The sequence below is a fragment of the Bidens hawaiensis genome, unplaced genomic scaffold (genome assembly GCF_021521415.1).
Source record: "Bidens hawaiensis isolate Kalapana, Puna unplaced genomic scaffold, B.hawaiensis_p1.1 tig00001920_1, whole genome shotgun sequence".
In the NCBI taxonomy this organism is placed as follows: domain Eukaryota; kingdom Viridiplantae; phylum Streptophyta; class Magnoliopsida; order Asterales; family Asteraceae; genus Bidens; species Bidens hawaiensis.
Genome location: NW_027491107.1, coordinates 2,991,658 through 3,009,034, shown reverse-complemented (window position 1 = coordinate 3,009,034; position 17,377 = coordinate 2,991,658). Strand labels below are relative to the sequence as shown.

The 17,377-nt window shown below is 34.1% G+C and overlaps 1 protein-coding gene across 1 annotated transcript; it reads right to left on the bottom strand.

The window, feature by feature from the left end:
• Positions 1–10,525: 10,525 nt before the first annotated feature.
• Positions 10,526–16,287, bottom strand: LOC143599853 (3-hydroxy-3-methylglutaryl coenzyme A reductase 2-B-like). Its single transcript, XM_077077711.1, has 4 exons — positions 15,358–16,287; positions 14,401–14,582; positions 13,969–14,315; positions 10,526–11,051 (listed from the first exon to the last, which is right to left on the bottom strand). Exons 1-4 carry the CDS (start codon positions 16,257–16,259, stop codon positions 10,812–10,814), a joined length of 1,671 nt encoding a protein of 556 aa, XP_076933826.1. The 5' UTR covers positions 16,260–16,287; the 3' UTR covers positions 10,526–10,811.
• Positions 16,288–17,377: the final 1,090 nt, after the last annotated feature.

Here is a 17,377-nt window from a genome sequence, read left to right as displayed (position 1 = left end):
CTATTTGCTCACACATTTTAACAATGACCTCTTATGTTTGATGCATTACAACAATCAACTTATGTGTACAGATTATAATCATATAACCACATTCATAAAAGATCTCTAATTTATCAACTGTGTTCATCAAATATGGTATACTCTTGAACACAGTTTGACACTACTATGATAGAATCAACAATTATAAATAGTAATAGATCACATATCAATATTATCACTATCAGTTCATCAATAATCATATAAAACACGTACTAGATCATCATGCATGAAGTGTAGATAACAAAGCCCCAACTTTAGGGTTAGAAACACTTACCCAATAATTGATCTACTAGACGATGATTATGTATTTTCTAATGCTCGATTTGATAATAGATTTGAGAAGTGAAATCATCTGTTCTCCTTCTTGCTCATTCTCTTCTTGTTGCTTGTTTTCTTCTTCTGTCCACACACACATCCAAAAATATACATCACCCGCCCTTTTGTTTTATTCCTCTTTGACCCCTCTTTGGTTTAAGATCCATATTTATAAAAATCTTGAAATTTGAGATGTTACATAATTTTTGTTTAACATCGAGTTACAGACCAATCAATAAACGGGAACAAATCTGTCAACCAACTGATCTCAACAAAACTCAAAACCTAACATTTTTTGACATCTCTAGGGTTCTAATTAATCATGTTAAAAACCCCCGTTAGATTTGATCGCAGGATGGTTGATGAAGTTTGGAGCAAGAATCAAAGTGATGAAGAAGGGTAATGAGCTTCAATCGATGTTTATGGATTAGGTTTGTAATTGGGAGGAGGTGAAGGTGATGATACTTAGGAAAAATAAAGCGTTTTAGCCATGTAAAACTAAACTACTCTTTGGTCACACAACCTCGTATAAGTGGCCATATATTTTAAGCGTTTTAGCCACATTACTAATAAATACAATGGTTGTTCGTCGTATTTCGCCACATTATTAAAATGTGGCTAACAAATGTGACATTAGGCCACACAACGTAATATAAGTGGCTATATTTTTTACCTTTTAGACACACCTCTTATCAATACAGTAGCCGTTCGTCACATATGGCCACACTATTAAAACATGTGGCTAGTTAAATGTCACAGTTGGTGGCTAATGCATGTGTTTTTGGTCACATGTATCAAAGATCAAACAAACTATGACTGTAGGTCACATTTCGTCACACGTTTTTATCATGTGGCTAGCTTTTGTCACAGTTTTTTTCAAAGTGTGGCGAAAAGTATCTGAGTAGGTATAGAATGGTCACATGAAGAATAACATGTGTGGCCAAAACATTCTGGAAGGTTTTCAAACATGGTCAAATACCTTTTAGCCACACATTTAAGCCGAAGTGTGGCAAATCGCCCAGACCACATGTGTGGCTAAAAGACGATATTCACGTAGTGTTTTATACGCATATGTAGGTTATCGTAGGAATTTAATGCAAGTTGGTGAAGACTTAGTGAAGAATTAAGTTAGAAGAATATTTTAATCAAGATCATTAGAAATATAAATTCGTATTGTTGTATTTATGGATTATCTACTTGTTTGTATTTGATTTATTTGAAAATTGAATTTAAGTAATAGATATTGTCGTTTAAATATTGCATGATAGTACCTTTAGAGCTGTGAGCAATCAGCTCACGCCCCGGCATTTCCGCCTTAGTTTGAGGTGTGACACCTTCCCAGCATCTTAGATTTCCATTTGTGCAAACCTGTTAGGGTTGGGTTTGATAGGCTGGCATTGACCTTGAGGGTCAACCGATTTAACTTTGTGGTCATTTGACTCGTTTCTTTTAAACTAATGCTTATGATTTCGGTCCCAAGTTCCCTTTTTTATATTATTGATGAACTACATAAGCGGCTGATCCTCGTTGACTATTTGTTTGTTTGACTTTTCGTTCCCAATCACCTGAACACAAGCTTTTGGGTTCTGGGTGGTGAGGCTGCTCATCATGAAAATTAAACATAAAAATGTAGAATAATAGATATCATAAATCATTAAAAATGCAATGAAAGTCATCTTCAAGCTCATCTCATCTGTACCTTTTATTTACTTAAAGTCATCTTCAAGCTCATCTCATATGTACCTTTTATTTATTGAAAGTCATCTTCAAGCTCATCTCATCTGTACCTTTTATTCATATAATTTTAATATTGTATATTTAATACATGTTTATACAATCAGTATTTATATTACATATAAAAATAGTTGTACATATCTATAATAATTAACTAAAAATGTATAAATTAAATAAATAATAATAAATGAACCAAACTTGAACTCAAAACATTTTCGGGGATTCGAGGCAACATACCAGAAGATAATTGTGAACCAAACGAAAATCCCATGTCATTATCATTCTCTACACTGATATCAGCATTGAGCTTGAAACATTCATCGATCTCGTCATCGGATAACCACCTGTCAATATATACTTTGAAATGGTTAAGAACAAACAAGCGGCAAATAGGGTCAAGAATTAATTCTAGCTATTCCATCATTTATGATATCACTAGATCTTTCTCTAACAGCCGGACAAGTTCATGCTGGCAATAGATATTAATATCACAATCAATGGGTCCATAAAACAATCGTTACATATACCAAAACATGACAATAAGTTCAATTTAGTTATAATAAATTTGAAAACCGAGATTATAACAAAAGTGACATAATATTAGAAATCATATCCGACACAGAAGTTATTTATATAGCATTACCCATTTCATGTTTTGGACCAACACCCATACAACCCATTTATATAATATATGCATAGATGTCGAATAAATCACAATAAAGTTTACTTGATTGCATGCATAATATTAAGAATTAAGAATTAAGAAACATGTTGTAGTTGGCCACTGCAGTTTTCATCATGCCACTGTCATCATAAGTTTTGAAATTTTCCACAACCGGAAAGTCGAATAAAGATGCAGAACAACGGTCATTGCCTACAACAAACATGTCATTTCTCCCATCATCGGCATTAAATAAATAAACAAATATGCCAATTAATAATAAGAAAGTGTAATAACGTAATAACATACACAATGATGTCCTACCTGTAAGGCCCCGTTTCCGGTGCCCTACTTTGACGTTTGATTTACTCATAAACACAGTTCTAAATATCAAAGTGAATTAAAACTTTCACGGAATAATAATAAAAGTCAACCATTTATTACAAACATCCATCACTTGTCCTTTTTAAAACATAACATATAATGTAGTATCAAACATCATGACAAATCTTCAGACGCCAGCCTCTTCAATCCTGCCATGTGTCTCCCTCAAGCCAGCTGTCTCAGTCTATTTACCTGCGTGCATACTAAAAGTCAGCTATACTGAGTGAGTTCTAGTTAATCAGGCAATATACAATACATTCGCATACTTACATATATACGTATCCGAAGATACATATTACATACTTAGCCCGTTACCTTTCTTTCATTCGTACATACATACTTTGTTTCTTTATTTCTTACTTTCATTCTTTTAGCCCGTACATTACATACATAGCTATCTATTCGTTTTAAAGAGCATTTCGCCCTATAACCTTCGCAGATATTATTAGGGTCTGCAACCTTGTAACCTTCGCAGATATTATTAGGGTCTACAACCCTGTAACCTTCACATATATTATTAGGGTCTGCAACCCTGCAACCTTCGCAGATATTATTAGGGTCTGCAACCCTTTAAGCATACGACCATACAACCATACATTATCTTCATTATAGTTTAATTTATTACTTTCATACTTACACGTAACCCTTTCTATAACCTTCATATATTATTCATACATCATTCATAAACATTCATATATCATACATAAGTCATTCATATACATTCACAAGGCATACACTTACCACTTAAGGTAAGTGTATTAACTAATCACATCGAGTATGCACACAGCCTCGAAAACATAACAAGGAAATGGGTCTTAAAACTCACCTGAACTTGGTTTCTTTCAGAGTTAATGGTAACTCATTTCCTTAACTGAGCGCGGCTAAATGTATAACAATTACACGTTTCAATTAACTATCCCTAACCATATCATATTTCTAGTTTAATATAACCCTCAACGAACGGGGGTCTGGGGGCAGCACCCCTGGCAGCGGGGTTCTAGGGGCGGCAGCCCCTAGCGGGGTCCAAGGGGCAGAGCCCCTGGCTGGGGTTAACCGTCCTTAACAAAATTTCCATTACAATTCTTAAATTATTACTCCCTCCGTCCCATTTTAAATGTCCATTTTATTTTTCCATTTTTGGTTGTCCCAATTTAAATGTCATTTCTATACATATAAATTCAATTTTCAATTGTGCCCCTTACTATTACATATACTAGATGTTTCATTTTAAAAATGGTTTTTAGCCATAATAACTTAAAGGACATTATTGTCATTTTACAGCTCATAAAATAAAAAGATCAAACATTTCTTAATTTGTGTGTTTTGGGTCCCATGACATTCAAAATGGGACGGAGGGAGTATTTTACTTGCTAACTCATTCGTTATAACGAATGGTCTTTGTTTAAGCATCATTCGCTATCTCATTCGTTATAACGAATGGTTTCATTCGTTATCTCATCAGGACGAATAAATGAGTAACGAATGAGTAGGCTATTCGCTACGTCTTTGAGACGAATGAGAGCTCCCTTCGTTATAGAAGCATACAAGTGTATCTTATAGCGAATGGCTTGATTCGTTGTCTTAACATGACGAATGGGTGGGTAACAAATGACGAATACCATTCATGAATTCTGTACGACGAATGAGGGGTTCATTCGTTATAAAAGTCATGCGAATGTATCTTATTCGTTAACGAATGACTATCGATAACGAATGAGCATCAGACTTGTCCAATATTTGACCCACGATGTCAAAGTCAAAATCATCAATAACACAACTGGTCAACACAAACCAGATTTCCAATCAGTGGGTTCGTATACCCAGCTCCTAAAAACCCCGATCACTCAAACATCCAAATATTTGTTTTTAATGGGGTATTTGATTGATGTTCATATACGGTTCTTTATACCATCGATTAATCTATCAAACGCTAATAGACTTCACTGTGAATTATTTCGTTTGATTCATTTTTACCATTTTTTTTGTAGATCTAAGAATACTAAACGAACTGAGCATAAACGAACAAGTTTCCGTTATAAACGTACCTTAAACGAGTCGGTTACGCACACGATCTAGTTTTGATATCGGTTTTAGCTCGTTATGATGCTTTAACACTATCAAGCTCGGGTTCCTACCTTCGGATCTTGGTTCGGGATAAAGGAAAGTGTTTGTGTGTGTTTTTGAAGGTGTAGGCTATGGTGTAGAGATGGATAAAATGGAAAGAATTAGGGTTTAAAGGGTATTTATACTCCCTTAAGCCCATGGACCTAAGGCCCATTACCAGTTTTTATTCCATTTTTCAATGTCCAAGTCCACTCTCTTATAGTTTATTCACCCAATAGTGATAAATGACATATTATTGAATAACAAAATTTTCTTTAATAATATTATTGAAAGTAGGATGTTACAATACCTGAGAATGACAAATCCAATGACTTGTCATCCAAAGCCCTAATGCTCTACACACTCAGCAACGGAGGCTGGAACTCAGTATTAATTGTTCCTCTATTATTTTATCAAAATGAAAAGATTTGTACAAAGTCAAGTTTCATCAGATGCCTGTGCAGAAACCATCTTTATAATGATATCAAACAATTTATGAATATAAATAACATGTGATTCGACTTGTTTGAACTTCAAACTTTAGTCAATGCAATAAGAAGCATATACTAATATCACTAACAACCAAAATATGACAAAAAATGGTGTCACCCTTCTTCACATCCCGTAAAAACAACATAAACAGTATCATAAGCATATAAAGGACACTAAAGGGTCATAATTAAACATGAAAACATATATGTTTATGGATTGTATAGATACCAGAATGCAAAATATCAAGAAATTTTGTCGGATTGATGGATCGGATGACTATACTTAAGTTAAAAGCAATATAGATGATGATAAATTATGGAATTAGATTACCTAGGATGAAAACGCCGGCCATGGTTGAACCACCCCTCAAAAATCGATCCACATAATTTAGCCCTAATTGGATGAAAATGAGAACCAATTCGAGTTGAGATAGCAACGTATAAGGGAGGGTCGAAACTGACATCGACTATCGAGTTGTGAAAAGTAACATGAAACATGTGCTTGATTCAACTGATAAGCTATTATGATGATTGCACAGTGATTGTTCAATTCAATTCAATTGATTACATATTGATTGCAATTGAAGTTTGAGAATAGCATATAGTGAACGAGGGTGGGTTGCAATAAATGGATGCCAAAGTATAATCGATGGCCTCTTGAAACTGAAGTTTGAAGTCGCCGGCCATGAACCCTAATGAATACAACGGAGTCTGAAGGAGAGGTAGTATAGGAATGTGAAAAATTGTCTATCTGTATATCGTAAAGACAAACTACGCATTTTTAACTTCACACATCTGTAACATGTGTAAGAATAACAGTTGTCAACATAAAGTTGGTGAGCAATATACAAGATTTATATATAATATGAGAAAAAAATACATTTCGCGTGTGAGTATGGTAATTACAACATCAGTGAATATGTGACAAAAAATAATAAATGAGGATCCGTTCTATTTGACATATGCTGAATTTCTTGGATTGTCGCATGATCATACTATATGAGGATGATGATGAGGCCAACCACAACACAATAATCACGTAGTCATATAAGCATAAACATTAAATGAGCAATTACAAATAAATGTGTGATATCAAAATGCGGTTAAGGAACAAAGTTTAAAACATGTGGTTTGATATAGTATGCATATACCCCAAAAATATTAAAAATAAAAAGGGGTGTGTAAAACTCACTTGTTAAAGTTGCGGATGAGAAGTCGAAACACAACTTAAGCAGAATTAACTTAGAAGAAGAAAAAAATGCGTGAAATTGACTGTTGAAAGTCAAAACAGCCAAAAACACCTTAATTCGGTAAAAGAGAGAAGAAGAGAGGTTGAGCACAATTCAAGGCAGAAAACTTGTGCTTATATAGCCTTAGCAAAGTCTTATACAACAAGAAATCGTTGTAACTAAGCAATTAAAACAAATTCCCGAAAATAATGGATTTACAATGAATTCGTTGTGAAACTTGTTCCCTGCTCCACAAAAATCTATGTTAGGGAATAAGTCTAGGTTCGCTACCAATCGTTTAACATGGAAAATACGCGAGATTGGGTTACCAAATTCATCAAACCGACAGTTTAAAGAACATTAGCGAACTGGACATGCGTCGCGTATCGCGAAGGGCGTAGCCTTGATCTTGGCGACGCGTGGCCCAAATGGATTAGGCATGGTCTAAAGTCCATCGTGTTTCGTGAAGATCTTGGGCATATCCATCGTGCAACGTGACCCAAATGTCAAATTAAAAACCCTTGAATTTTCACGTATCGCAAAGGGTCCATAGCAACCCCTTCGCGACATAGGAAATTCATAAAGTTGAATTTTTGACACTTTTGACCTATGGACTTTAATTTGAGATGCATTTAAGACATAACAATAAACAATTTAAGAATCGAGATATACCATCACTACATTATAAATTATACATAAAATAAACAAGTCGATATTCATAAATTCATTAATGATGGAAGATCCAAATTACATAACCGGGTCGGGTAAATAAATACGAATACGAATCGAAAAACGACGAATGCGACAAGAAGCGTACTTGACATCACATAAGATGTTTTCTTTTCATGCTCCTGAGTGAGAGCATAGGCCATGGTCCTAGCTCAGGGCCGGCCTTGGGCCATGGCAAGGTGGTCGACCGCCATAGGCCCGACACCCGATAGGCCCGAATTTTTTTTATTTTTTTTTAAATTATTGTTTTTTTATTAAATACAATATGTGTATTTAATGTTTAAACTCAACTACATAACTAATAATTTGGTCTAGTGGCAAATGGTATTACTCCCAACCAAAAGGTTGTGGGTTCTAATCTTATTTGACACATGTTTAATCATATTTTTAAACAAAAGTTTTTTATACAACCCAAATTATAACCAAGTAAACCCGTATAAAAATTAAATTGTTTAAACCTAACAAAAAACTTTTTTTACTTGAGGCCCAAAAATTTTTTTGCCTTCGGCCCAAATTTTTTTTTGTTTTCTCAAAACCGGGCCTGTCCTAGCTCTGGGCTTCTCCCCATTCTTATTTTCTACAGCTTTCTCAATGTTGATTCCATCTAACCCTTTTCTATTACACAATGCTTTGCATGTGCTGAGTTTCCACATTTGAAGCACTTCGGACCATGGGGACGGTCACAAGAGTAATGTATGGCATTCCACACTTGAAACAGAGGCTTGATCACATATTGTATTCCCAAAGTGTCTCTTACCAACAGTGACAGGTCTAGGTATAAATCTCCGGGGTAACGTTCAAAAAAAGAATTTTTTTTTTGTATTTCATAAAATGTAAACGAAACAAAATTAGAAACACAATAAAAAATATGATGACACATGGGTGCAAATTTCTCCTCTTCGATTTTTGAAAGCTTGAAATCGAGTTATTAAACCCTTTTCTTTTAGTTTATCAAATGTTTCTCTTTCGACCGCACAAATTCAAGCATTGTTCAAGTACTTATCACCCATTTGCTTGCGCAAACCCGTAATGATAAACTTCATTTAAGAAAAACATATTTCAACGGTTACGGTTGCAGTCGGTAAAACCAAGACTAGCTTTAATATTCGATAAACCAAAGGAAAAATGGTGTGCTTTACGGTTTCCACCATTAAACGAGCAAGGTCACAAATTCCACCAAATCTTCCAAATTTACCATCTTCTTTTAAAGTGTGATAATAGGCCGTACGATTGCCTGAAATACATCATCTTTCTTCGTTACTAAAATAATTCGAATACAACTCTGAAAATGATATTATCTTACATATGTCAAACTTGGAAAACGAATCTCATAGATTTAAACCGGGCATATTTTCTAATAAACCGGTTAAGACCTCACTGAATCTATTTCCAAATTCTTGAATTTGTATATCCAAAACCGTATTAAAAACTTTGACCTCAAATAACGATTATGTTGAGTCTGTTTCCCTTTGTCGTTTGTCGTTCAAACAAAAGAAAAAAATGATAATAATTTATATTTGCTTTTGGCTATAAACCTTTTTTAGTATTCATTTGATTTGAACTTTTAAAAAAATTATAATTTTGTCGAGCCTATTTATGTATAATGTTTTTCATTTAAACAAAAGAAAAAAAAAGATTAATGGGGTTTTAGTTGTTTTGGGCTATAAACTTTGTTTGTGCTTTATTTGATTTGAACTTTTAAATTTGTTGGGTTTGAAACAAACAGGGGTAACATAATTTTTTTTAGGGGTAACGAAATACTAAAACTAACGCAAAATGAAAAAAATTTACACTACCGACGAAAAGTTGAGGGGCAGCGGCTGGTTATACATTACATCCGCTACAACTTACCACAAGTCTTGCATAAATCCTTCACCTAAGTTCGGAGCTTCTAATTCTTGTGCCCCGAAACATTTCCACATGACTGCTTAACAGGAGCGGTCCATTTCTTCTTTCTTGTCTCTTCGATGCCCACCTCTTCTACATAAACATCATCATACACAATCTTACTTGTATCTACTGGAAAACCGAATGTAGCAGGACGGCTGGGCCTTACTGACTTCAACTGCCATCTTGTTCATCATTGTCGCCAACCTTGCCTCTAACATCGCCAACCTGATCACCCCACCCAGCCTTTGCCGCCACCACTTTGATCGACTAGCACTGCCACCTCGCCACCACCCCTTACCCTCTCCCCACCATTGCTCATACCTCGACCACCCCTGTACTACCACAACCACCGTAGTTGTGCGTTTGTTAGGGCCAGTGGTGGTCGTGGTATTAAATTTCAATTGTTTTATGTTTGTTTTGTCACTTAAATTCATTACAAGCTAAAAATCTTTTCGTTGTTTCTAACTTCCTTAAAAGGCAATTTGTTTTGGTCATTCGTGCCCTAAGGATTAATTGTATGTTATATCAAAATACACCATAGAAACCCTTAGGTTTATGTGTTACACTCGATTCCACTCTTAAGGGAATAGGAATGCCACTAAAATTAACACATCTCTTCGAAAATTGTTAACACTAATATCATTATCAGTAACAAAAGGATTTTGGCTTGCTGGTATTGGCGCCTCATCTATTATAAGGGATGAGTGGAGATCCTCATAACGGATATTAAGTGAATTTAATATATATATATATATATATATATATATATATATATATATATATATATATATGTATGTAGTTTTGGGAGGCGTTTTTAAAAGGTATCAGCCTTTCTAAAGAGCCGATTTTTTCAGGGTGACTGTTACATTAGTTCATAGCAATGAATAAACTAAAAAGATAAACAAACAGAGATAGAGTAGAGACAAGATCATACCAATAAAATAAAAGCATTTGCACATGAAAACCCAAATGACCACCACCACCTACATTAAAATAAATCAAAGACAAGAAAAAACAAACACCATTGTACATCCCTAGATCCCTCTGTTTCCTATTTGATTCCCTCACAACACCACCACTATTACACACACAACACCTTTATACACTTAGGAAACAGATCCAAACTCACATGGGCATCTCAAAAAACAATCACCACCACACCATAATCCGTCCATGATCTACCATTTTATTCCATATATATTTCTAATTAAATTTATGGACCAGTTTGAAATAAGGTTAGGTTAACTTGGACATATCTCTGGTGGATCTGTTGTATTTCATGTGACTCTTGACAAGCTGACCAGCTGATATAGCTGACATGAGAGAAAGCTCACCAGCAAGGACTGAACCAGCGACTATGGTGGCTAAGACCCTAGCATTTGACCCTGGTTCATCTTTGCTTGCACCTTTGACACTTAATAGGTTTAAACATGCTGACTGTGAAGCAAGTTGTGTGCCACCTCCAACTGTTCCAACCTGAATCGGAAATAATATAAAATAAGCTTTCTTGGTCATTAAAATAATAAGGGTTTTTTTTAGAATGCCGACACAAACAGGCATGAAACTATGACACAGGCATGTGATTTGGTGAACTTTGTTTAGAGCATTTCCATGAGTGGTTTTTGTTTGGTTCAAACCAACCTAAAAACCAAGAAATTATTGGTGAGCTTGATTTGAATCAAAAACCAATGTTTCAAGTTTGGTTTTTCAAACCATCAATTGTGGGCCCCAACATCACATCTTTCACCACACATATACACACACATATATATATATACACATACACACACCATATTTATATTTATAAAATATATTAAAATATTATACATATATACAAATATTAAAATTTTATACATATATACAAATATGTATTTTTTTATATCTATTTTTTACGTCACGACAAGTTTAACGGTTAAATATTATACAGGCATGTGATTTGGTGAACTTTGTTTAGAGCATTTCCATGAGTGGTTTTTGTTTGGTTCAAACCAACCTAAAAACCAAGAAATTATTGGAGAGCTTGATTTGAACCAAAAACCAATGTTTAAAGTTTGGTTTTTCAAACCAACAAAAACCATCAATTGTGGGCCCCCCAACATCACATCTTTCACCACACACATATATACACACACACATATATATACACATACACACACCATATTTATATTTATAAAATATATTAAAATATTATACATATATACAAATATTATACATATATACAAATATGTATTTTTTTATGTCTATTTTTTACGTAACGACAAGTTTAACGGTTAAATATTTTCTTGTGAATCGCTAGTCTCTTCGGGTTCATATGCGAGCGATCCGCAAAATGTATGTTCATATCTTGAATATATATTTTATAGTATTGTAAAATTCTTATTTAAAAATAAATGTAAAAGTAAGTGATGATGTGGAAATGTTAAGATGGTTTGGGAATTGGTGGGTTTTTAAGAAAGCTGATGTGGCTGGTTTGAACCAAAATCTGTTTGGAGATGGTCTTATATATGGTTTTTTTTTTAGATTCAAATATTGTGTTTATACTGAATAATAATTATTAGTTAAGGAACACCAATGTTAACAAGCACCACATGCATCCAAGTCATGTAGTGATAGGACACGAATATATATATATACTTGGCCTAATCAGTTTCATTTGAAAACCAACTAATAATAAATGGGATATCTTCTGGAAGGCGGATTATAAAATTAGTGTCATTTTGGGATATAATAATGCATATTTTTTATATGATTTCTACAAATGTGTAAAAAAACATATCATCTCTACACTATTTATACTAGTTGTACTAGTTTTCTATAACATTAATATTATTAGTAATAACACAAACAAACACACACATATATATATATATAAACTTAACAAAATTATTTTAATACATATCAATGACCTATTAGTATTGTCCTTCCTTAGATATAAGATCGATGTAATTTAAATCTTTGCAAGTACAATGTAAAGAAGAAATTTTGCTATTTAAAAATAAAATCTTTTTAATACACATATAATATTAAACAACTTTTAATAAAATAATAAAGTAATAAAAACAATAAAATCAAATATAAAAAAAATAAAAGAGGACTGAAAAAACAAAAATAAAGACTTAATAGATCTTTATTTGATATTTTGAGAAATTATAAAATAATAAAGAAATATTAGAGAAACTAAAGGTGTGTTTGGGATTGCTTAGTTAAGTGACAAGGGACTTTTGGTTAAAACGACTTATAAACTTATTAAATTTGGAAAAGAAGTTTTTAAAAAAATGTTTGGATTAGCTTATGTGTTGGGAAAAACCAAAATGACCAAAATGGACATTCTTTTTTAAAAGGAGTGTAATGGGGTTTAAGGGTTAGAGGGGTGTAATAAATAAATCAAACTCATTAAGTTAATAAGTTACATATTCCTAACTTTTCAAAACCCCTTTATTTTGCCTTCACCATAAGTTAAAATCCATAAGGCCTTATGGTTTGTCAAACACCTTATACACCTTATTAACTTTTCAAAAAGTTTATAAGTTATAAGTTGATGAAAATAAAGAATCTCAAACACCCCCTTAATATTTCAATTAAAAATGTTTAAAGAATGAAAGTTTAGAGAAGGTACAAGCTCTTCCTTCTTAAAATTCACAAAATCACACGTATTAAATTAAGCTGGTTATATGCTTAGTGTTTTAGTGAAAAGAATATATTGATTCTTTCTCTCGTTATAATCTAAAATCTAAACTAAGGTAAACTTTATAAATTCTTTAAACACGTACAAATCTTCACAGTGTGTGGGCATATCACATTTTCCTATCTATAAAAGACATTAGAAAATATTAACGTGTCAATAAATATCTATATATATATATTAGTCAAGAAAAGATCACTTTCTTGATTATAAGAAATAAGTTATGTTCAACGTTAACGCGATAATCCCATGCTTTGGTTATTTAATGCTTTTTTAAGCTACTTAATCAATTATTTTATATGTTTCTGCTCCAGCAATTGGCAGGAATATATAAAATACATTCAATTATAAAAGCAAACCCAATTTGTCTTAAATTATATATTTTTCTACAATCATAGATATATAATAATAACTTTTCTATTTAAAAATATATTGCTATATCCAAAATATTCAACAAGAAACGGCCAACAAATTTAATTTAATTAAAATCTGTTGGTAATATTCTCCATCTTTCGAGCTCAGTGGAAATAGTTGATGGTCCCTCGTGAACATAGTTAATAAAAAAGAAAAGGCAAGGCTAAGTAATTAATATACGTGCACATTAATTAAGTATTATTAATTCTATAAAATATGTTAACTTTTGATTTCTTTATTACGAGTATAAGATAATAGATAGGTACACAAAAATAAAAAAGAAGTGAGTATATGTACCTCAATGGAAGGCATGGTGACGGATATATGAAGGTCCCTGCCATCATTTACGGCTTCCATCATAGTAATGCAATGAGAACTCTCGACATTCTGAGCAGGGTCTTGGCCAGTGGCAAGGTATACCGCAGAGACTATATTGCTAGCATGTGCATTAAACCCTCCGAGGGCACCAGCCATGGCGGATCCTGTAAGGTTTTTGAGCATGTTAAGCTCAACTAGAGCCGCAACAGTGGTTTTCAACACCTTTTGCACCACCTCCTCCTTGATCACCGCCTCACATACCACAGACTTCCCACGCCCTTCTATCCAGTTTATCGCAGCTGGTTTCTTGTCCGAGCAATAGTTTCCTATAACAATAGTTGAATGAAATATAAATATGGAAGTATTTGAGGTGATTATAAAAGCATAAGTTATATGTTATACAATTAATACCAGAAATTCCCATGACATCCATATCCGGGAAATCACTGTGAAGGAAGTCAAGGACGTTTTGGACCCCTTTTGAGACCATGTTCATCCCCATGGCATCCCCGGTTGAGCAACAAAACCTTACGTATAGATTCTTGCCAGCAATAGCGCATTTAACACTTTGTAGCCTTCCGAATCTACTTGATCTATAGACACAACACAAAGATAAGTATTTCCGGTCTAAAAGTCTTTATTTTTGTTAATACATTTAATTCAATCATACATATGTTTAGTATAGCATAGAAATTAACTCCTATCAAAATCTTATCCTTTTCTTTTAACAACAGAAATTAATAACATTTTCCCTACATTTAATTATATTAGAAAAAAAAATAAATGCTAAATACCCGGTTAGAAAACCGTAAATGAAATAACATGTGTTAATTTGTTGCCCATCATTCTTTCAATAACATAAATTAAATATATATAAACAAATCGGGTAATGTTAGAGAAAACCTTTTGTGAAGTTAAGTTGGTTGGTTTATTTAACATCCTCTTCGTTTTGGCATTAATGACCCTTTTGTTTTTCTTTTTCATTTTTTAGAAGCTTTTGAAACCACCTTTAATATCCGAAGTGGCTGTTCTAAGACGATATTTTAATCGATGGTATTGATTTTAACGCTTAAGGCCTAACTCATCTAAAAATAGAGAAAACCAACAACTAATTAGGTATAAAACTTGAGAACTTAAAATTCAAAGTTTTAACCATCACTTTCATACTATTAAACGAGTAGAAAAACTGTTCTTTTTCTTTTTCTAAATACACACATATAAATATCTATACATATATTTATTTATTGCATTTTATTTCATTTCAGGCGTATATTAGGTAATATTTTTATTGTTTGTCAGGCAAAAATCGTGAGTTTCTGAGACTAAAATATTAATAAAATTAATTAAAAAAAAAAAGAAAATACTGACTTGTTAAAGACAACTGCAAGTGTGTCGAAATTCAACGGATCTTCCAAGAAGTGCTTCAACTCAGCCGCTCTCTTGACAGTACCAAACCTCACCACGGGCGCCCTAGTCATACCATCCTTCAACAGCACACAAGTAGCACCACCGGACACATAGATAGCCTTACAACCTCTGTTAGTGCTAGCCACCAGACAACCTTCAGTCGTCGCCATCGGGACCGAAAACTCGGCCCCGTTTAGCAACAACGGCCCCGCGATCCCTACCGGAATCTGAACATACCCCACCGGCATCTCACAACACTGTCCCAATATTGAATCATAATCAAACCCTTCAAGAGGGAGCCCGGATAACGATTTTCCGGTTATCCTTTCAAGAGCCTCGCGTCGTATCGCAGCCGCTCGTTTGCAGTCTCCGAGTTTTGATTCGAGAGCGTATGAGGGGAGTGAGCCTGTTACAACCAGGTTCACTATCTCCTGATCATCTTCGTCAATGGTTGAGGGTTTATTGTTGTTGTTGTTGTCCATGAATGCATGGGCGCATGGTTTGATCATTGGTTCATCCATTGTTATGTTAATGTTATCATTCTCAATCTCCCATGAGTCAGGAGAAGGGCGGAATATGGATTGAAGGAATTCGATTCCGAAGAAGCCGACGAGATAGACAACAGAGGCGATGAGGGATAGGACGGCGGCGAGGTCGGACAAGGTGAGGACATGGAGAGGGACAGAGTTACGGATCTTCTCGCGCCAGCGGTGGAGGAGGAAGTACATCACGGAGAAGAAGATGGTGAAGAAGAGGCCGTTGGTTAGGTAAACTGAGGGTGGGACTGTGTCCGAGGGTTTTGATGGTTTTAGAAGTTCGCCGGTGGTGGTGGTTGGTTTAATGGGTCGCCGGCGAACGTCCATATTTGATCGGCGGTGGGATGTTAGAAAGGAGAGGTGTGGTGTGGGAGAAGAAGGAATGTGTCCCCATAATTTATAGAAACTTAAGAGACAAAAAACACAAAACCCATGTACCACGTGGGTCTCCATACAACTACACCTTTTTTTCCTTTTTTTGATCACTGTAATTTTTTATGGTACACGAAACCCATGTACCACGTGGGTCTCCATACAACTCCCCTCATTACTATAGAGGGGAGGAGGGGTAAAGGACGACCGAAATTGACTTTGAATGAGAGGATTAGGCATGATTTAATAGACCTAAACCTCTCCGAGGACATGGTTGAGGATATGAATTCGTGGAGAAGTAGAATTAAAGTTAAGAATTTTTAGAGAGAATTGAATACCTTAGGGCTTAGACTTAACTTATTTAGGTCACATACCATAATGGTATTTCCCTTACATATATTATTATTATTATAATTATTATTAGCTTTTATATAGCTGTTAAACTGTGATCTTATTATTAATATTATTATAATTAGTAGTAGTTTTTATATAACGGTTAAACTTTGATTTCCTTTATTTTGCTTCATACACATGTACTTAGAGCCGAGGGTCTCTCTGGAAGCCACCTCTTTATTCCTTTGGATAGAGGTACGGTGTGCCTACATCTCACCCTCCCAGACCCTACTTATAGCTTTGCTGTCGGTGGGATTTTACTGGGCATGATTGATTGATTGATTTTGATCAATGTAATTTCTTTTAACAACCAACACCCACTCATAATTCTGATTCGAACCCATAAACTTACCATAAAAAAAAATCTTATAAGAACTTCCATAATTACAATACATGGTTTTTATGATTATTAGCTATACTAAAAATAAATGGTTTATGATAGCTGAGGTTTGGGTTCTTCATAAAACACAAACATAAAGTTTCTTTTAACTGCTAAAATTATTAATCATTGTAAACAATATCACTTAAATCTCACTAATGAATTGTGAAAACAGAACGATTAAAAAGTTAGAACAATTTGCACAATTCACTTTGAAGAACAAAATTGTATTACTCTAGGGTAGCGTTTGGTATGCAGTAATCGCAGGGGCAATAGAATGATTCATTGCTTTGGAATGAAA